Source organism: Oncorhynchus masou, chromosome 29 (assembly GCF_036934945.1).
Source record: "Oncorhynchus masou masou isolate Uvic2021 chromosome 29, UVic_Omas_1.1, whole genome shotgun sequence".
Classification (NCBI taxonomy): domain Eukaryota; kingdom Metazoa; phylum Chordata; class Actinopteri; order Salmoniformes; family Salmonidae; genus Oncorhynchus; species Oncorhynchus masou.
In genome coordinates, this window is record NC_088240.1 from 86,776,773 (window position 1) to 86,799,803 (window position 23,031).

Consider the following 23,031-nt stretch of genomic DNA (forward strand, 5'->3'; position numbering starts at 1 on the left):
TCTTTGCTAAGAAGCTATCTTTGTTTCTTTTTGACAATTTCAATAGAAAACAATCACAGTAAGGTACTTAATTGTTGGGGATAGATGATTTAATATAGAAAAACGGCTGTATTGGACCTTTAACGATCAAGTTATAATATTTACTCATCATTGGCCCTATGTTGACATGTGGTCGAGCCCCGCTGCCGCCAGATGTCGCTATTATTCCTCACGTCTTTTGTAATTGCCACGTAAGGAATAATCGCGCCATCTGATGGCAGCAGGGCTGAAACAGCGTGACACAGTCGAGAAATGACGTACCTCAAGGGGCGCGCATGACCTGTTGGACTGAAATATGTAACGCAGGACTTAGCGGAACAAATATCGCCTACTGAAAAGGAAAGTAAGTTTCTTCTAGCTGTTCAGGTGACTATCTTTCAAACTGGGAGCAACTTGGAAAACGCTTACGGAAAACTTTCAAACTTCATCGACGGAGAATACCGGTAATATGATACTGAGTTGTTTGTTGCAGTGGGATTTTATATATAAATATATATATATTTTTGTACAGCCTGTTATAGTATTCCACTTCCATAAAACAACGTTTGTGTATGGCGCAGTAATAGTTATCCACAGCCGTAGTTTAGTCGACTAAACTGATCCTAGATCTGAGCTCATGAATCTTGTAGCAATGAAATCTTGCCAGTGAAAGTTATTATTGGTTGAAGAGTGCAATTGCGGCCCCCAATTAGGGGCGTTCCTGCATTTGCACCTCTCTCTTAATATAATATACAAAAGTATGTGGACACCTCTTCAAATTAGTGGATTCGGTTATTTCAGTCACAAACATTGCTGACGGGTGTATACAATCAAGCACACAGCCATGCAATCTTCATAGACAGACATTGGCAGTAGATTTTTTAAATTTAACTAGGCAAGTCAGTTAAGAACAAATTCTAATTTACTATGATGGTCTACCGAGGAACAGTGGGTTAACTGTCTTGTTCAGGAGAAGAACTACAGATTTGTACCTTGTCAGCAAACTTTTGATTACTGGACCACCGCTCTAACCACTAGGCTACCTGCAGCCCCCATAGAAAGGCCTTACTGAACAGTTCAGTGACTTTCAACATGGCACTGTCATAGGATGCCACCTTTCCAACAAGTCAGTTCATCACATTTCTGCCCTGGTCAACTGTAAGTGCTGTTATTGTGAAGTGGAAACATCTAGGAGCAACAACGGCTCAGCCGTGAAGTGGTAGGACATAAAGGCCAAAGAATGGGACCGCCAAGTCGCAGCATGTAAAACATCTCTGTCCTCGTTTGCAACACTCACTAACGAGTTCCAAACAACATTAGCACAAGAACTGTTCGTCAGGAGTTTCATGAAATAGGTTTTCATGGCCGAGCAGCCAAACCTAAGATAAACACGCGCAATGTCAAGCGTCAGCTGGAGTGGTGTAAAGCTCGCTACAATTGGAAATGCATTTTCTGGGGTGATGAATCACGCTTCACCATTTGGCAGATCTACGGACGAATCTGGCAGATGCCAGGTGAATCTGGTTTGGTGGATGCCAGGAGCACGTTACTTGCCCGAATGCATAGTGCCAACTGTAAAGTTTGGTGGAGGAGGAATAATGGTCTGGGTCAGTTTTTCATGGTTTGGGCTTAGCTCCAGTGAAGGGAAATGTTAACTCTACAGCATACAATGACATTCTAGACAAGTCTGTGCTTCCAACTTTGTGGCAACAGTTTGGGAAGGCCCTTTCCTGTTTCAGCATGACAATGCCCAAGTGCATAAAAGTGAGGTCCGTACAAAAATGGTTTGTCGATCGTTGTGGAAGAACTTGATAGGCCCGCAGAGCCCTGACCTCATCGAACACCTTTAGGATGAATTGGAATGCCAACTGTGAGCCAGGCCTAATCGCCCAACATCAGTCCCGGACCTCACTAATGCTATTGTGGCTGAATGGAAGCAAAACCCTGCATCAATGTTCCAACATCTAGTGGAAAACCTTCACAGAAGAGTGGAGTCTGTTATAGCCGCAATGGGGGACCAACTCCATATTAATGCCCATGATTTTGGAATGAGATGTCAGACGAGCAGGTGTCCATATACTCTTGGTAATGTAGTGTACTTCTAATGGTACTTTACATGTTTGTTTTTTTACTTGGACTCCGGTACAGAGTGTCAGTGTCCTTCGCCCCCGCCTGACCGGGACTGTTTTCCCGCAGTGCTGCTAACAACGGTAAGGGCAGGCGTTAGCGAAGCCGAAGGACACTGGGTTCCAGCTAGCTACCTAGGACTCCGGTACACATCAGGCGGGATAGGTAGCTAGCTAACGATAGCTAGGACTCCGGTACACATCAGGCGGGGGCGACACCGGTAGCTAGTGATGATACCGGAGCTCCGAGCCATGCGTTGAAATCGCTAAGCAGCTAACTTCGGAGCAGTGTGCGGAAGCATGTGTCACTATCATCAATGACGTCAGAAGCTTAGTTTGATCATGTGCTTTTTCACACCATGTGTTGCAAAATGAGAGATCCCACTGATTTGGCTGTTGTCGCTGCTTTCAAACACTGACCTGGACACAGCACTTACAAATAAAGTTAGGATTTTGGACAAAAAGTTTCATCTGACTGGTAGTTTAGCAGGTAGTGTATGGAATATTCAGGGATCTGAAGTCGAAACCAGTTGAAGGAACACAATTTAGAAGGGAAAAAAAATGAAACCTCACTTTCTGCTCAGTTCAAATAAATTGTTTTATTTAGTATAATATAATCTTCTGCATTCAGAATCCTAAATAATGCCACAGATTCTGTTTGGTTTTTAAAATGTATTTTAACAGCTGATGTTACTAATGTGCATTGTGAACAGACAATGAAGCTCCCAGTCATTTACCCTTTTTCGGCACAATTTGGTGAAAGCAGCGAAGCCTTCAGAAAGCCTCGATTGCCCAGCTAACTAGGATAACGTTACGTACACAGATGGAACCAGGGTTGCCAGATTTAGCTCAAATGTATCGACCAATGACCCATGAAAACCTGCACAGATGGAACCAGGGTTGCCAGATTTAGCTCAAATGTATAGACCAATGACCCCATGAAAACCTGCTGGATGGAACCAGGGTTGCCAGATCTGGTTCAAATGTATAGACCCATGACCCATGAAAACCTGCACAAAAGGCCTAAACTAGACCCCAATAAATGTTGCAGCAAGAGAGAAGTTGCCACATTTATCCAATAAATCCTTTCCCTATAAATTTATTAAGCAAATTAAGGAATATCATTTTAACTGACAGGCTAAGAAGTAAACTATGGTTTTCCATCAAAATAATAATTATTGCGAGTTTAAGAATGTCATGAGAGAAGATAAATTCCCCTTATTAAACTCTCCAGATCATTTTCATCAGTGGATGTCAATTTAACTTGTTTAGAGTGCTATGCTTAAGCAATAAGGCACTATGAGGTGTGGTATATGGACTGTACTTAGGACACAGCCTTTCGCCGTGGTATATTGACCATATACCACAAACCCCTGACGTGCCTTATTGATATTATAAACTGGTGACCAACATAATTAGAACAGTAAAACGTTTTTGTCATTCCCGTGGTACACGTCTGATATACCATGGCTTTCAACCAATCACTATTCAGGGCTCAAACCACCCAGTTAATAATTGTAAATATAACCTGGGTGGTTTGAGCCCTGAATGCTGATTGACTGACAGCCGTGGTATATCAGCCTGTATACCATGGGTATGACAAAACATTTATTTTTACTGCTCTAATTACGTTGTAACCAGTTTATAATAGTTTATAAGAACCTGTTTATAATAGTTTATAAGAACATGTTTATAATAGTTTATAATAACCAGTTTATAATAGTTTATAAGAACCTGTTTATAATAGTTTATAAGAACCTGTTTATAATAGTTTATAAAACCTGTTTATAATAGTTTATAATAACCTGTTTATAATAGTTTATAAGAACCTGTTTATAATAGTTTATAATAACCCGTTTATAATAGTTTATAAGAACCTGTTTATAATAGTTTATAATAACCTGTTTATAATAACCCGTTTATAATAACCCGTTTATAATAGTTTATAAGAACCTGTTTATAATAGTTTATAAGAACCTGTTTATAATAGTTTATAAGAACCTGTTTATAATAGTTTATAATAACCTGTTTATAATAACCCGTTTATAATAACCCGTTTATAATAGTTTATAAGAACCTGTTTAGACATTGCTAATAGTTTATAATAACCTGTTTATAATAGTTTATAAGAACCTGTTTATAATAGTTTATAATAACCTGTTTATAATAACCCGTTTATAATAACCCGTTTATAATAGTTTATAAGAACCTGTTTATAATAGTTTATAATAACCTGTTTATAATAGTTTATAATAACCTGTTTATAATAACCCGTTTATAATAGTTTATAATAACCCGTTTATAATAGTTTATAATAACCCGTTTATAATAGTTTATAATAACCCGTTTATAATAGTTTATAATAACCTGTTTATAATAGCCTCGGGGTTTGTGATATTTGGCCAATATACCACAGCTATGGGTTGTATCCAGGCACTCCGCGTTGCGTCATGCATAAGAACAGCCCTTAGCCGTGGTATATTGGCCATATACCACACCCCCCGTGCCTTATTTCTTAAATATATCCCATTTGCACATGTGGATAACTATAGATAACTATATAGATAAATCCAACAGGAGAGTTTGAGTGATGAGTATTGGATCTCAATCTCTGTGCTAGAAACACTTGGATTATCTTCTACAAATGAATGTTAGGCAATTATCTGGGAATTGTGCAGTTATTATGTGCCAGATGTGAAGACTACAAACTGTTATTATAAATGGCCTATTTTTGAGATTGACTTGTTATTTCAAGAACTGAGCAAGAGTTAAAAACCCTTCGCTTGATATGGTTATCCATAAGAAAGGTGACATTAGAATGCAGTTTATTTTAAACCACGTCTGAGTAAATGTATCTAAAGAGGCCTCGTGCACCAAAGTCGTTGTCCAATGCTCTGTCGCCGTTATATCAGTTCTAGAGGGTTTAATGATTTATGGGAAAAGGGTGCCTCCATAATGACCAGTCTAAATAGACTTGGTGAAAAGTTGTCACGACGTGCTTGTGTGCTGCTCTGTCTCCGTGTCTCTGCTGTCGGACTCTCTCAACCAGCGCTCTCCACCTACACACACCCCTCTGGTCCACTCACTCACTCACTCACTCACTCACTCACTCACTCACTCACTCACTCACTCACAGCCTTCTCACTGCCTGATAGTCTGCGGCAGAAGGTCACAGTAAAATATATTTGTTTAAGAGATATGCCATGGCGGCAGCAATGCGATTTAGAAGTATCCCAAAACCCCTCCACCCGCGAACAGGATGTATAGATATGAAGCATCCGGTTGGTGTTTCCATTCACTGAGAGGAAGCCCAGTGGCTGGAAGTGGCTCTTGGCTCTGCACACCTCCTTGTTCTGCCCACTGATTCATTTGGAAACGACAGGCTCTGATCTGTCTTGGGTTAGTTATCACAATATTTGATACCGGCAGACAGTGGCCTTGGCCCCTGGAAAACTCTGATAATACTTTCATCTCCCTTTTGACCCACATTGGAATCGCATTGACAATCAGGGGAAATCCAGAATATCAAGTGTCACACAAGAATTAAGATGGCATGCTCGAGGGGGGGGGTGTTTATGCAGGAACCAATGGAATGCTCGAGGGGGGGGGCGTTTATGCAGGAACTAATGGAATGCTCGAGGGGGGGCGTTTATGCAGGAACTAATGGAATGCTCGAGGGGGGTGTTTATGCAGGAACTAATGGAATGCTCGAGGGGGGGGGGCATTTATGCAGGAACCAATGGAATGCTCGAGGGGGGGGCATTTATGCAGGAACCAATGGAATGCTCGAGGGGGAGCGTTTATGCAGGAACCAATGGAATGCTCGAGGGGGAGCGTTTATGCAGGAACTAATGGAATGCTCGAGGGGGGCGTTTATGCAGGAACTAATGGAATGCCCACATGCAGGAACTAATGGAATGCTCGAGGGGGGGCGTTTATGCAGGAACTAATGGAATGCTCGAGGGGGGGGGCATTTATGCAGGAACCAATGGAATGCTCGGCCATTTATGCAGGAACCAATGGAATGCTCGAGGGGGGGGCGTTTATGCAGGAACTAATGGAATGCTCGAGGGGGGCGTTTATGCAGGAACTAATGGAATGCTCGAGGGGGGGGGCATTTATGCAGGAACCAATGGAATGCTCGAGGGGGGGCATTTATGCAGGAACTAATGGAATGCTCGACTGCGTTTATGCAGGAACTAATGGAATGCTCGAGGGGGGGGGCATTTATGCAGGAACCAATGGAATGCTCGAGGGGGGGGCATTTATGCAGGAACCAATGGAATGCTTAGTTTATGCAGGAACCAATGGAATGTCACAGTTTATTTTTGCTTTATAATGGAATGCTCGAGGGGGGCATTTTGCAGGAACCAATGGAATGCTCTTTATGCAGGAACCAATGGAATGCTCGATAACGTTTACACCAATGGAATGCTTGGGAGCGTTTATCAATGTTCTAATCTAGATAGTTTATGCAGGAACTAATGGAATGCTCGAGGGGGGGAGCGTTCCTGCAGTTGCAGGAATGCCCACATGCAGGAATGCCCCGAATTGCAGGCCGCAATCACACACTGTTGGCCAATTCTTGTGAACAGTCTAGTTAAGAGCGGGACGGGGAGGGACACTTTAAAGTTGTACCACTGCCCCACTCGCTTCCCGTAACCATAGTTAATTTTTAGTTACTTATCAACAGTCACAGTTTATTTTTGTTTATATTATTTTGAGCTCTTACGTTGTAATGAATAACACACTGCTGTTTGCTTATCACTGTTCTAATCTAGATAGTTTGCTGAATCATGGCTCCCTCCCTCCCTCCCTTCCTCCCTCCCTCGTGATGCACAGTTACTACAGGGTGGATAGAGTGTTCCCTGCTCCAGTATCTGTGCATTAGAGATGCTCTGCAAGTGAGTTTACCAAATAGGGAGTTTCGCTCAGCAGCTGTGTTAATTTCCTCCTGTTATGGCCTGTATTTACTTCCAAAAAAGGTCTAAATTGATATACAAGCAACCAAAAAAAGGTCATTTTCAGCACCTCCAATGTATTGAGATGTTGTGTACTTTTTTATTTTCCTTTGATTGTACATTTTTATTTCTACTTTTTTTGAAGTACATACCGGCCATAACGGGAGTAAATTATGATATTTGGTGAGTAAGGAACATATTTTGACATAATGCTTGCAGAGCTGTCTAATGGGAGTTTGAATATGAGCTTCCTGCGCGTTAGAGAGGAGACCCATCATACTCATTGTCGACATCTCTAATGCACAGATACTGGGGCAGGTATCCCCCAGGGATACCAGGATGGTCTCCTTTTAAAACCCCTTTTTAGATTAGATGATGTACTCTTAAAACCTTTACCATCCTCACCTACTACGATACCTACTAGGATCCTAACCACCTACCTGACTAGGTGAAAATCGATGTGCCCTTGAGCAAGGCACTTAACCCTAATTGCTCCTGTAAATTGCTCTGGATAAGAGCTTCTGCTAAATGACTAAAATGTCAAAAGTAACCTTTGTCATTCGTCATCGTGTGTCTCTGTCTCTAGTGCCCTGTTTCTACAGTCCAGACAAGGTCAACACTGTCCTGAACCCCTGTCCTAGTGAGAGGAACAGACCTAGTGATGTCCCAACCTGACAGGAATATCTATTCTTCATTGGAGGGGGGCATCCAGCCCCCAAATGTAGGCTTTGGGCAGCCAAGACCACCAGGATATGGGATGACCTTACCCAACACGCAGGGAATGCCGAACCCATTTGGGGGGCCAGGGCCTGCTCCAGGGGGGATGCCCTTCCCCACGCCTGGGGCATTTGGTCAGCCCATGTACTCCCAGGGTCAGGAGAACCCAGGATATGGGATGACATTTGGGGGGCCAGGGCCTGCTCCAGGGGGGATGCCCTTCCCCACGCCTGGGGCATTTGGTCAGCCCATGTACTCCCAGGGTCAGGGGAACCCAGGATATGGCACTGCACCTTATGCTCCCATGCCTGGGGCCTACGGTCAGGGCTTTGACAACCCAAATCATGGTGAGTACTTCAAGTGTTAAAGGGATAGTTCACTCAAACTATCTTTTAGTATTTTGTTCATTAGTCCACAAAATGATGCATGACAGCAGTGAAGTTTTCAAGATGGAGCACATTTAGTACGGAGCAAAAACAAGTCATTGATAGATAGAAAGGGGCATTGGAAGTGTTTGTGGTCTGATGTATGTTATCATTCATTGATAGATAGAAAGGGGCATTGGAAGTGTTTGTGGTCTGATGTATGTTATCATTCATTGATAGATAGAAAGGGGCATTGGAAGTGTTTGTGGTCTAATGTATGTTATCATTCATTGATAGATAGAAAGGGGCATTGGAAGTGTTTGTGGTCTGATGTATGTTATCATTCATTGATAGATAGAAAGGGGCATTGGAAGTGTTTGTGGTCTGATGTATGTTATCATTCATTGATAGATAGAAAGGGGCATTGGAAGTGTTTGTGGTCTGATGTATGTTATCATTCATTGATAGATAGAAAGGGGCATTGGAAGTGTTTGTGGTCTGATGTGCATTGCATTGAGTCTGTCTTTTCTCCCAGACCCAAACACTGGTTACCACAGCGATGATCAACCCCCAGCCTTTAGTGACAATAGTTCCTTCTCTCTTGGCTCTGGACTGGACGACAAGACCATAAGACGAGCCTTCATCCGGAAAGTAAGGGACAACCTGGACCACAAGAGGCTCCAAATCAGGACCTCAAGCAAACTTCAACTGAAGATAAAATATTAACTTAAGATAAAATGGTTATACATGCATCTGTATAGCCATCATAATAATCAAACAAAATGGCTTCAAACTGGTTTTTAAAGAACAATCCCCAGAGTCTACGTAGTTGGAATTCTGGTAGTGTATGTATCCTGTATCTCATAGTCTCTGTCTCCTTGTCCACCTACAGGTCTTCATGGTGTTGACCGTCCAGCTGATGGTAACCTTCTCCTTTGTGGCTGTCTTCACCTTTGTGGAGGAAATCAAAGTGTTCGTCAGGGCCAACACATGGACCTACTGGGTGTCCTATGGCATCTTCTTCGTCTCTCTCATCACCATCAACTGCTGTTGAGAGTTTCGCCGCAAACATCCATGGAACCTGATTGCACTCGTAAGTTAATAAGACATGTCTCATTTCAATGGCCATTATTACCGTTATATAATTATATACTTTATGGGCCTGTTCTCCGAACTCAGATTAAACCTTTACCTGGACTAAAAAGCATGCTTAATGAAGAATAGTATGAGTCTCTATACTTTATGGGCCTGTTCTCTGAACTCAGATTAAACCTTTACCTGGACTAAAAAGCATGCTTAATGAAGAATAGTATGAGTCTCTATACTTTATGGGCCTGTTCTCTGAACTCAGATTAAACCTTTACCTGGACTAAAAAGCATGCTTAATGAAGAATAGTATGAGTCTCTATACTTTATGGGCCTGTTCTCTGAACTCAGATTAAACCTTTACCTGGACTAAAAAGCATGCTTAATGAAGAATAGTATGAGTCTCTATACTTTATGGGCCTGTTCTCTGAACTCAGATTAAACCTTTACCTGGACTAAAAAGCATGCTTAATGAAGAATAGTATGAGTCTCTATACTTTATGGGCCTGTTCTCCCAACTCAGATTAAACCTTTACCTGGACTAAAAAGCATGCTTAATGAAGAATAGTATGAGTCTCTATACTTTATGGGCCTGTTCTCTGAACTCAGATTAAACCTTTACCTGGACTAAAAAGCATGCTTAATGAAGAATAGTATGAGTCTCTATACTTTATGGGCCTGTTCTCTGAACTCAGATTAAACCTTTACCTGGACTAAAAAGCATGCTTAATGAAGAATAGTATGAGTCTCTATACTTTATGGGCCTGTTCTCTGAACTCAGATTAAACCTTTACCTGGACTAAAAAGCATGCTTAATGAAGAATAGTATGAGTCTCTATACTTTATGGGCCTGTTCTCTGAACTCAGATTAAACCTTTACCTGGACTAAAAAGCATGCTTAATGAAGAATAGTATGAGTCTCTATACTTTATGGGCCTGTTCTCTGAACTCAGATTAAACCTTTACCTGGACTAAAAAGCATGCTTAATGAAGAATAGTATGAGTCTCTATACTTTATGGGCCTGTTCTCTGAACTCAGATTAAACCTTTACCTGGACTAAAAAGCATGCTTAATGAAGAATAGTATGAGTCTCTATACTTTATGGGCCTGTTCTCTGAACTCAGATTAAACCTTTACCTGGACTAAAAAGCATGCTTAATGAAGAATAGTATGAGTCTCTATACTTTATGGGCCTGTTCTCTGAACTCAGATTAAACCTTTACCTGGACTAAAAAGCATGCTTAATGAAGAATAGTATGAGTCTCTATACTTTATGGGCCTGTTCTCTGAACTCAGATTAAACCTTTACCTGGACTAAAAAGCATGCTTAATGAAGAATAGTATGCGTCTCTATGCTTTATGGGCCTGTTCTCCCAACTCAGATTAAACCTTTACCTGGACTAAAAAGCATGCTTAATGAAGAATAGTATGAGTCTCTATACTTTATGGGCCTGTTCTCTGAACTCAGATTAAACCTTTACCTGGACTAAAAAGCATGCTTAATGAAGAATAGTATGAGTCTCTATACTTTATGGGCCTGTTCTCTGAACTCAGATTAAACCTTTACCTGGACTAAAAAGCATGCTTAATGAAGAATAGTATGAGTCTCTATACTTTATGGGCCTGTTCTCTGAACTCAGATTAAACCTTTACCTGGACTAAAAAGCATGCTTAATGAAGAATAGTATGAGTCTCTATACTTTATGGGCCTGTTCTCTGAACTCAGATTAAACCTTTACCTGGACTAAAAAGCATGCTTAATGAAGAATAGTATGCGTCTCTATGCTTTATGGGCCTGTTCTCCCAACTCAGATTAAACCTTTACCTGGACTAAAAAGCATGCTTAATGAAGAATAGTATGAGTCTCTATACTTTATGGGCCTGTTCTCTGAACTCAGATTAAACCTTTACCTGGACTAAAAAGCATGCTTAATGAAGAATAGTATGAGTCTCTATACTTTATGGGCCTGTTCTCTGAACTCAGATTAAACCTTTACCTGGACTAAAAAGCATGCTTAATGAAGAATAGTATGAGTCTCTATACTTTATGGGCCTGTTCTCTGAACTCAGATTAAACCTTTACCTGGACTAAAAAGCATGCTTAATGAAGAATAGTATGAGTCTCTATACTTTATGGGCCTGTTCTCTGAACTCAGATTAAACCTTTACCTGGACTAAAAAGCATGCTTAATGAAGAATAGTATGAGTCTCTATACTTTATGGGCCTGTTCTCTGAACTCAGATTAAACCTTTACCTGGACTAAAAAGCATGCTTAATGAAGAATAGTATGCGTCACTATACTTTATGGGCCTGTTCTGTACATTTATCTAATTGAAGAAGAAAAATGATGTCTTATTCACTATAAGTGTGCTTTGATATGTGCACTTCTACATAGAAAGTTGCATAATTATTGTTGAAGTTGTGAAATAGGTTGTATGACTCTCCTTGCCTCTGGTGTTTCCAGTCCATCCTGACCCTGGCTATGTCCTACATGGTGGGGATGATAGCTAGTTTCTACGACACTGACTCCGTCATCATGGCCGTGGGCATCACTGCTGTTGTCTGCTTCACCGTAGTTATCTTCTCTCTCCAGGTCTGTATCCATCTCTCTCTCTTTGTCTGTCTCAATTCAATTCAAGGGCTTTATTGGCATGGGAAACATGTCTTAACATTGCCAAAGCAAGTGAGGAAGTTAATATATAAAGTGAATATATAAAGTGAAATAAACAATAAAAATTAACAGTAAACATTACACATAGAGAAGTTTCAAAGCAATAAACACATTACAAATGTCATATTATATATATATACAGTGTTTTAACAATGTACAAATGGTTAAAGGACACAAAATAAATAAGCATAAATATGGGTTGTATTTACAATGGTGTTTGTTCTTCACTGGTTGCCCTTTTCTCGTGGCAACAGGTCACAAATCTTGCTGCTCTGATGGCACACTGTGGAATTTCACCCAGTAGATATGGGAGTTTATCAAAATTGGATTTGTTTTCAAATTCTTTGTGGATCTGTGTAATCTGAGGGAAATATGTCTCTCTAATATGGTCATACATTGGGCAGGAGGTTAGGAAGTGCAGCTCAGTTTCCACCTCATTTTGTGGGCAGTGAGCACATAGCCTGTCTTCTCTTGAGGCCGTCGTAGGCAGACATGGCTCTTTCTCAATAGCAAGGCTATGCTCACTGAGTGTGTACATAGTCAAAGCTTTCCTTAATTTTGGGTCAGTCACAGTGGACAGGTATTCTGCCACTGTGTACTCTCTGTGTAGGGCCAAATAGCATTCTAATTTGCTCTGTTTTTTTTGTTAATTCTTTCCAATGTGTCAAGTAATTATCTTTTTGATTTCTCATGATTTGGTTGGGTCTAATTGTGCTGTTGTCCTGGGGCTCTGTAGGGGGTGTTTGTGAACAGAGCCCCAGGACCAGCTTGTTTAGGGGACTCTTCTCCAGGCTCTCTCTCTCTGTCTCTCTGTCTCTCTCTCTCTCTCTCTCTCTCTCTCTCTCTCTGTCTCTGTGTGTTCAACATGTCATAGGGTTATCAGGGTTGGGGATGCAAAACTTCGCTCCCACAGTCACACACAGTATCTGTGCATGGGTATGGGTTTTTCACACTGTTAGAGCGTGGTAGGTACGGGACCAAAACAGAGGGGGAGTTGACCCTGCCATCATAGATTCTGGCCCTGTTCGGTGAGGCTAGGGATGGTACTGACCCTACCCTGTTCAGTGAGTCTAGTGATGGTAGTGACCCTACCCTGTTCAGTGAGGCTAGTGATGGTACTGACCCTACCCTGTTCAGTGATGGTACTGACCCTGCCCTGTTCAGTGAGGCTAGGGATGGTACTGACCCTGTTCAGTGAGGCTAGTGATGGTACTGACCCTGTTCAGTGAGGCTAGTGATGGTACTGACCCTGTTCGGTGAGGCTAGGGATGGTAGTGACCCTACCCTGTTCAGTGAGGCTAGTGATGGTAGTGACCCTACCCTGTTCAGTGAGGCTAGGGATGGTAGTGACCCTACCCTGTTCAGTGAGGCTAGTGATGGTACTGACCCTACCCTGTTCAGTGAGGCTAGGGATGGTAGTGACCCTACCCTGTTCGGTGAGGCTAGGGATGGTACTGACCCTACCCTGTTCAGTGAGGCTAGTGATGGTAGTGACCCTACCCTGTTCGGTGAGGCTAGTGATGGTACTGACCCTACCCTGTTCAGTGAGGCTAGTGATGGTACTGACCCTGTTCAGTGAGGCTAGTGATGGTACTGACCCTGTTCAGTGAGGCTAGTGATGGTACTGACCCTGTTCGGTGAGGCTAGGGATGGTAGTGACCCTACCCTGTTCGGTGAGGCTAGGGATGGTACTGACCCTACCCTGTTCAGTGAGGCTAGTGATGGTAGTGACCCTACCCTGTTCAGTGAGGCTAGGGATGGTACTGACCCTGTTCAGTGAGGCTAGTGATGGTACTGACCCTGTTCAGTGAGGCTAGTGATGGTACTGAACCTGTTCGGTGAGGCTAGGGATGGTACTGACCCTGTTCAGTGAGGCTTGTGATGGTAGTGACCCTACCCTGTTCAGTGAGGCTAGGGATGGTAGTGACCCTACCCTGTTCAGTGAGGCTAGTGATGGTAGTGACCCTACCCTGTTCAGTGAGGCTAGGGATGGTAGTGACCCTACCCTGTTCAGTGAGGCTAGGGATGGTAGTGACCCTGCCCTGTTCAGTGAGGCTAGTGATGGTAGTGACCCTACCCTGTTCAGTGAGGCTAGGGATGGTAGTGACCCTACCCTGTTCAGTGAGGCTAGTGATGGTAGTGACCCTACCCTGTTCAGTGAGGCTAGGGATGGTAGTGACCCTACCCTGTTCAGTGAGGCTAGTGATGGTAGTGACCCTACCCTGTTCAGTGAGGCTAGGGATGGTAGTGACCCTACCCTGTTCAGTGAGGCTAGTGATGGTAGTGACCCTACCCTGTTCAGTGAGGCTAGGGATGGTAGTGACCCTACCCTGTTCAGTGAGGCTAGTGATGGTAGTGACCCTACCCTGTTCAGTGAGGCTAGGGATGGTAGTGACCCTACCCTGTTCAGTGAGGCTAGGGATGGTACTGACCCTACCCTGTTCAGTGAGGCTAGTGATGGTAGTGACCCTACCCTGTTCGGTGAGGCTAGTGATGGTACTGACCCTACCCTGTTCAGTGAGGCTAGTGATGGTACTGACCCTGTTCAGTGAGGCTAGTGATGGTACTGACCCTACCCTGTTCGGTGAGGCTAGGGATGGTAGTGACCCTACCCTGTTCAGTGAGGCTAGTGATGGTACTGACCATACCCTGTTCAGTGATGGTACTGACCCTGCCCTGTTCAGTGAGGCTAGTGATGGTATTGATCCTGCCCTGTTCAGTGAGGCTAGTGATGGTACTGTCCCTGTTCAGTGAGGCTAGTGATGGTACTGTCCCTGTTCAGTGAGGCTAGGGATGGTACTGACCCTGCCCTGTTCTGTAAGGCTAGTGTTGGTATTGATCCTGCCCTGTTCAGTGAGTCTAGTGATGGTACTGTCCCTGTTTAGTGAGGCTAGTGATGGTACTGACCCTGTTCAGTGAGGCTAGTGATGATACTGTCCCTGTTCAGTGAGGGTAGTGATGGTATTGACCCTGCCCTGTTTAGTGAGGCTAGTGATGGTACTGACCCTACCCTGTTCAGTGAGGCTAGTTATGGTACTGACCCTACCCTGTTCAGTGAGGCTAGTTATGGTACTGACCCTACCCTGTTCAGTGATGGTACTGACCCTGCCCTATTCAGTGAGGCTAGTGATGGTACTGACCCTACCCTGTTCAGTGAGGCTAGTGATGGTATTGATCCTGCCCTGTTCAGTGAGTCTAGTGATGGTACTGTCCCTGTTTAGTGAGGCTAGTGATGGTACTGTCCCTGTTCAGTGAGGCTAGTGATGGTACTGACCCTGTTCAGTGAGGCTAGTGATGGTACTGACCCTGTTCAGTGAGGCTAGTGATGGTACTGACCCTGTTCAGTGAGGCTAGTGATGGTACTGACCCTGTTCAGTGAGGCTAGTGATGGTACTGACCCTGTTCAGTGAGTCTAGTGATGGTACTGTCCCTGTTCAGTGAGGCTAGTGATGGTACTGACCCTGTTCAGTGAGTCTAGGGATGGTACTGACCCTACCCTGTTCGGTGAGGCTAGTGATGGTACTGACCCTACCCTGTTCAGTGAGGCTAGGGATGGTAGTGACCCTACCCTGTTTGGTGAGGCTAGTGATGGTACTGACCCTGTTCAGTGAGTCTAGGGATGGTAGTGACCCTACCCTGTTCGGTGAGGCTAGGGATGGTACTGACCCTACCCTGTTCAGTGAGGCTAGTGATGGTACTGACGCTACCCTGTTCAGTGATGGTACTGACCCTGCCCTGTTCAGTGAGGCTAGGAATGGTACTGACCCTGTTCAGTGAGGCTAGTGATGGTACTGACCCTGTTCAGTGAGGCTAGTGATGGTACTGACCCTACCCTGTTCAGTGAGGCTAGGGATGGTACTGACCCTACCCTGTTCAGTGAGGCTATGGATGGTACTGACCCTGTTCAGTGAGGCTAGTGATGGTACTGACCCTACCCTGTTCAGTGATGGTAGTGACCCTGCCCTGTTCAGTGAGGCTAGTGATGGTACTGACCCTACCCTGTTCAGTGATGGTACTGACCCTGCCTTGTTCAGTGAGGCTAGTGATGGTACTGACCCTGTTCAGTGAGGCTAGTGATGGTACTGACCCTACCCTGTTCAGCGATGGTACTGACCCTGCCCTGTTCAGTGAGGCTAGTGATGGTATTGATCCTGCCCTGTTCAGTGAGGCTAGTGATGGTACTGACCCTAACCTGTTCAGTGAGGCTAGTGATGGTACTGACCCTACCCTGTTCAGTGATGGTATTGATCCTGCCCTGTTTAGTGAGGCTAGTGATGGTATTGACCCTACCCTGTTCAGTGAGGCTAGTGATGGTACTGACCCTGCCCTGTTCAGTGAGGCTAGTGATGGTATTGATCCTGCCCTGTTCAGTGAGGCTAGTGATGGTACTGACCCTACCCTGTTCAGCGATGGTACTGACCCTGCCCTGTTCAGTGAGGCTAGTGATGGTATTGATCCTGCCCCGTTCAGTGAGGCTAGTGATGGTACTGACCCTAACCTGTTCAGTGAGGCTAGTGATGGTACTGACCCTACCCTGTTCAGTGATGGTATTGATCCTGCCCTGTTTAGTGAGGCTAGTGATGGTATTGACCCTACCCTGTTCAGTGAGGCTAGTGATGGTACTGACCCTACCCTGTTCAGTGAGGCTAGTGATGGTACTGACCCTGTTCAGTGAGGCTAGTGATGGTAGTGACCCTACCCTGTTCGGTGAGGCTAGGGATGGTAGTGACCCTACCCTGTTCGGTGAGGCTAGTGATGGTACTGACCCTACCCTGTTCAGTGAGTCTAGTGATGGTAGTGACCCTACCCTGTTCGGTGAGGCTAGGGATGGTAGTGACCCTACCCTGTTCGGTGAGGCTAGTGATGGTACTGACCCTACCCTGTTCAGTGAGGCTAGTGATGGTACTGACCCTACCCTGTTCAGTGAGTCTAGTGATGGTAGTGACCCTACCCTGTTCAGTGAGGCTAGTGATGGTACTGACCATACCCTGTTCAGTGATGGTACTGACCCTGCCCTGTTCAGTGAGGCTAGTGATGGTATTGATCCTGCCCTGTTCAGTGAGGCTAGTGATGGTACTGTCCCTGTTCAGTGAGGCTAGTGATGGTACTGTCCCTGTTCAGTGAGGCTAGTGATGGTACTGTCCCTGTTTAGTGAGGCTAGTGATGGTACTGACCCTGTTCAGTGAGGCTAGTGATGATACTGTCCCTGTTCAGTGAGGGTAGTGATGGTATTGACCCTGCCCTGTTTAGTGAGGCTAGTGATGGTACTGACCCTACCCTGTTCAGTGAGGTTAGTTATGGTACTGACCCTACCCTGTTCAGTGATGGTACTGACCCTGCCCTGTTCAGTGAGGCTAGTGATGGTACTGACCCTACCCTGTTCAGTGAGGCTAGTGATGGTATTGATCCTGCCCTGTTCAGTGAGGCTAGTGATGGTACTGTCCCTGTTTAGTGAGGCTAGTGATGGTACTGTCCCTGTTCAGTGAGGCTAGTGATGGTACTGACCCTGTTCAGTGAGGCTAGTGGTGGTACTGACCCTGTTCAGTGAGGCTAGTGATGGTACTGACCCTGTTCAGTGAGGCTAGTGATGGTACTGACCCTGTTCAGTGAGGCTAGTGATGGTACTGACCCTGTTCAGTGAGGCTAGTGATGGTACTGACCCTGTTCAGTGAGGCTAGTGATGGTACTGACCCTACCCTGTTCGGTGAGGCTAGTGATGGTAGTGACCCTACCCTGTTCGGTGAGGCTAGGGATGGTACTGACCCTACCCTGTTTGGTGAGGCTAGTGATGGTAGTGACCCTACCCTGTTTGGTGAGGCTAGTGATGGTAGTGACCCTACCCTGTTTGGTGAGGCTAGTGATGGTACTGACCCTACCCTGTTCGGTGAGGCTAGTGATGGTACTGACCCTGTTCAGTGAGGCTAGGGATGGTAGTGACCCTACCCTGTTCGGTGAGGCTAGGGATGATACTGACCCTACCCTGTTCAGTGAGGCTAGTGATGGTAGTGACCCTACCCTGTTCGGTGAGGCTAGGGATGGTACTGACCCTACCCTGTTCAGTGAGGCTAGTGATGGTAGTGACCCTACCCTGTTCAGTGAGGCTAGGGATGGTAGTGACCCTACCCTGTTCGGTGAGGCTAGGGATGGTACTGACCCTACCCTGTTCAGTGAGGCTAGTGATGGTAGTGACCCTACCCTGTTTGGTGAGGCTAGTGATGGTACTGACCCTACCCTGTTCAGTGAGGCTAGTGATGGTACTGACCCTGTTCAGTGAGGCTAGGGATGGTACTGACCCTACCCTGTTCGGTGACGCTAGGGATGGTACTGACCCTACCCTGTTCAGTGAGGCTAGTGATGGTAGTGACCCTACCCTGTTCAGTGAGGCTAGTGATGGTACTGACCCTACCCTGTTCAGTGAGGCTAGGGATGGTACTGACGCTACCCTGTTCAGTGATGGTACTGACCCTGCCCTGTTCAGTGAGGCTAGGAATGGTACTGACCCTGTTCAGTGAGGCTAGTGATGGTACTGACCCTGTTCAGTGAGGCTAGTGATGGTACTGACCCTACCCTGTTCAGTGAGGCTAGGGATGGTACTGACCCTACCCTGTTCAGTGAGGCTATTGATGGTACTGACCCTGTTCAGTGAGGCTAGTGATGGTACTGACCCTACCCTGTTCAGTGATGGTAGTGACCCTGCCCTGTTCAGTGAGGCTAGTGATGGTACTGACCCTACCCTGTTCAGTGATGGTACTGACCCTGCCTTGTTCAGTGAGGCTGGTGATGGTACTGACCCTGTTCAGTGAGGCTAGTGATGGTACTGACCCTACCCTGTTCAGCGATGGTACTGACCCTGCCCTGTTCAGTGAGGCTAGTGATGGTATTGATCCTGCCCTGTTCAGTGAGGCTAGTGATGGTACTGACCCTAACCTGTTCAGTGAGGCTAGTGATGGTACTGACCCTACCCTGTTCAGTGATGGTATTGATCCTGCCCTGTTTAGTGAGGCTAGTGATGGTATTGACCCTACCCTGTTCAGTGAGGCTAGTGATGGTACTGACCCTGCCCTGTTCAGTGAGGCTAGTGATGGTATTGATCCTGCCCTGTTCAGTGAGGCTAGTGATGGTACTGACCCTAACCTGTTCAGTGAGGCTAGTGATGGTACTGACCCTACCCTGTTCAGTGATGGTATTGATCCTGCCCTGTTTAGTGAGGCTAGTGATGGTATTGACCCTACCCTGTTCAGTGAGGCTAGTGATGGTACTGACCCTACCCTGTTCAGTGAGGCTAGTGATGGTATTGATCCTGCCCTGTTCAGTGAGGCTAGTGATGGTACTGTCCCTGTTCAGTGAGGCTAGTGATGGTACTGTCCCTGTTCAGTGAGGCTAGTGAGGATACTGTCCCTGTTCAGTGAGGCTAGTGATGATACTGTCCCTGTTCAGTGATGGTATTGACCCTGCCCTGTTTAGTGAGGCTAGTGATGGTACTGTCCCTACCCTGTTCAGTGAGGCTAGTGATGGTACTGACCCTACCCTGTTCAGTGATGGTACTGACCCTGCCCTGTTCAGTGAGGCTAGTGATGGTACTGACCCTACCTTGTTCAGTGAGGCTAGTGATGGTATTGATCCTGCCCTGTTCAGTGAGTCTAGTGATGGTACTGTCCCTGTTTAGTGAGGCTAGTGATGGTACTGTCCCTGTTCAGTGAGGCTAGTGATGGTACTGACCCTGCCCTGTTCTGTGAGGCTAGTGATGGTATTGATCCTGCCCTGTTCAGTGAGGCTAGTGATGGTACTGTACCTGTTTAGTGAGGCTAGTGATGGTACTGTCCCTGTTTAGTGAGGCTAGTGATGGTATTGACCTGTTTAGTGAGGCTAGTGATGGTACTGTCCCTGTTTAGTGAGGCTAGTGATGGTTTTGACCCTGCCCTGTTCAGTGAGGCTAGTGATGGTACTGTCCCTGTTCAGTGAGGCTAGTGATGGTACTGTCCCTGTTTAGTGAGGCTAGTGATGGTATTGACCCTGCCCTGTTTAGTGAGGCTAGTGATGGTACTGTCCCTGTTTAGTGAGGCTAGTGATGGTACTGTCCCTGTTTAATGAGGCTAGTGATGGTATTGACCCTGTTTAGTGAGGCTAGTGATGGTACTGTCCCTGTTTAGTGAGGCTAGTGATGGTATTGACCTGTTTAGTGAGGCTAGTGATGGTACTGTCCCTGTTTAGTGAGGCTAGTGATGGTATTGACCCTGCCCTGTTCAGTGAGGCTAGTGATGGTACTGTCCCTGTTCAGTGAGGCTAGTGATGGTACTGTCCCTGTTTAGTGAGGCTAGTGATGGTATTGACCCTGCCCTGTTCAGTGAGGCTAGTGATGGTACTGTCCCTGTTTAGTGAGGCTAGTGATGGTACTGTCCCTGTTTAGTGAGTCTAGTGATGGTACTGTCCCTGTTTAGTGAGGCTAGTGATGGTACTGTCCCTGTTCATTGAGTCTAGTGATGGTACTGTCCCTGTTCAGTGAGGCTAGTGATGGTACTGTCCCTCCCTGTTCAGTGAGGCTAGGGATGGTATTGTCCCTGTTTAGTGAGTCTAGTGATGGTACTGTCCCTGCTCAGTGAGGCTAGTGATGGTACTGTCCCTGCTCAGTGAGGCTAGGGATGGTATTGTCCCTGTTTAGTGAGGCTAGTGATGGTACTGTCCCTGTTCAGTGAGGCTAGTGATGGTACTGTCCCTGTTTAGTGAGGCTAGTGATGTTATTATTGTTTGACAGTAAATGAGATTCACCTCATTGGCTAATCACTAATATGTCCCCATACAGACCAAGTATGACTTCACTTCCTGTCACGGTGTGCTGTTGGTCTGTCTGATTGTCCTGTTGCTCTTTGGCTTCCTCTGCATCTTCATCCGCAACAAGATCCTGGAACTGGTCTATGCCTCGCTGGGCGCTCTACTCTTCACATGCGTAAGTTCTTGTCACAAATGCCACCCTATTTTCTTTATAGTGCACTACTTTTGACCATCGTAGTGCACTATTTAGGGAAGGGTGCTATTAGGGATGCGTACTAAAATCTGGTGTCTCTTCCTGTAGAAACTATACTGGCGGTGGTAGTTGGGCAACGATTTAAGTATTCATGCAAGTGCTTTGATTGATGGGCCCTGGCCAAAATAATGCAATATATAGGGAACAGGGTGCCATTTTGTACACAGACTTAGTCATTATTTTGCATGTGTTTTCAGACCAAATCAAGACCTTATCTCACTGCACATGTCTTGCTAAATAGAATGAGTAGAATGTAATTGTAATTGTGATAATAGAATGAGTAGAATGCTAATTGTAATTGTGATAATAGAATGAGTAGAATGCTAATTGTAATTGTGATAATAGAATGAGTAGAATACTAACTGTAATTGTGATAATAGAATGAGTAGAATGCTAATTGTAATTGTGATAATAGAATGAGTAGAATGCTAACTGTAATTGTGATAATAGAATGAGTAGAATGCTAACTGTAATTGTGATAATAGAAAGAGTAGAATGCTAATTGTGATAATTGAATGAGTAGAATGCTAATTGTAATTGTGATAATAGAATGAGTAGAATGCTAATTGTAATTGTGATTATAGAATGATCATTGTTTTGAATGTGATTGATTCCAGTTCTTGGCTGTGGACACTCAGCTGCTGCTTGGCAACAAGGAGAATGCCCTGAGTCCAGAGGACTATGTTTTTGCTGCTCTCTCCCTGTACACTGACATCATCAACATCTTCCTCTACATCCTGTCTATCGTTGGAAGAGCACGGAACTGAGAGCTTCCTCTAAAGGATTGAAGGATGTCTTTTTACAGGAGTTACCAATCTGTTCCCATATCTAGTACAACACCTGCTACACGTTGTGTTATGTGCCTATGTCTCAGGTGAACACTGCTGTCGCCTGCCGTTCTAAACGTGGTTCCCTATGTGCTTTTAGAGCAGTGGTTCCCAAACTGTGGGGCGCGCCCCCCCCTAGCGAACTCAGTCCGGCGTTGAACTTACTCTTGAAAGTTGTAATAGTAGAATGCACAAGGTGACATTTCTAAATTGGGTGGTGCATCATCAGTTCCTCTTGTCAGTCATTACGTACCATGTTTGGGTAACCATGATCTAGCAGATGCTCTTTCACGGTGAAGTCTACACCTGTTGTATTCGGCGCATGTTACAAAACATTTGATTTGACTTAGTCCGTTCATTCAACTTGGGTAACTAAACAACCACATATCACAGTCATAGCAAGTAATAGTGATAGTGTTCCCTCATGTTCATTGTGCTCATTTTTACCACAATCCAGACTGGTTTAAATTGTGTAGTGTGAATAATTAATAATATTTGAATTCAATTTGTTTTGTCATATTTCTGATATCTGTGAGTCTTTGCAGCTGTATTTGTTGATATTTATTCAATTAAAACTGAATTGTGATCTCTCCTTTTTCTTTTTTATCAGTGCTGATGATTACTGGATGCTGCTAAATTGTTTCTAAAACTGTATAAATCATGATTATGCACTTTGTGATATGATTATTTTTTTCATAAGCCAAAAGCATGAATGTCCGTTTGTTAATGATATTTTTCCAGGCATTTGTGCCTAGTTTTCAGCTTTTCAGTCTGGAGAGAAATGGTGTGAGAAATGATTTCCCCTGATGCAATGCAAATGTTGAGCGTCAAGAATGACGTATAGCCTATCTGTTTAGACATCATAAAGGAGATTCTATAATTCTGTTCAATGTGTAATTATGACACCGGTGTCAAGTTAAATAGAACGTTCTGACACCCTATTATGATGCTGTTTATAACCTATTTCATTTGAGGATTTGATTTATAAGACAGACGGAAAGGGTCTACAAACTTGCGTTTTGTGTCTCAATTGTCTGAACGCCTGAAGTAGGCGCTTGGAGTCGTAGAAGTGTATCTGGGTGGATATGGATACAGAGGGGGGCGGTGCGTCATTGCGCTTGGAGAATGAGAAACTGCGGTACGAGAATGACCACCTGAAAATAATGCTTGACCTAATGAAGGAAAACTTTCATCTGAAGTCCAAACTGCAAACCTCTGCTCTAACCAGCGATACTA

General features: G+C 44.7%; 2 protein-coding genes across 2 annotated transcripts in view; both read left to right on the forward strand.

Annotated features, from left to right (window-relative positions):
- The first annotated feature begins 278 nt into the window (after positions 1–278).
- On the forward strand, positions 279–21,756 carry grinab (glutamate receptor, ionotropic, N-methyl D-aspartate-associated protein 1b (glutamate binding)). Its single transcript, XM_064946732.1, is given in 7 exon segments — positions 279–382; positions 7,692–8,169; positions 8,723–8,838; positions 9,080–9,280; positions 11,740–11,868; positions 20,747–20,890; positions 21,586–21,756. Coding segments are annotated over 6 exon segments (1,143 nt in total). The 5' UTR covers positions 279–382; positions 7,692–7,766; the 3' UTR covers positions 21,736–21,756.
- Positions 21,757–22,880: 1,124 nt separating this feature from the next.
- Positions 22,881–23,031, forward strand: part of LOC135519811 (speriolin-like) — a 4,292-nt gene continuing 4,141 nt past the window's right edge. The window contains exon 1 of the mRNA XM_064945023.1: positions 22,881–23,031. This exon is cut by the window's right edge and continues 15 nt beyond it. Within this exon, the coding sequence (XP_064801095.1) occupies positions 22,881–23,031 (151 nt within the window).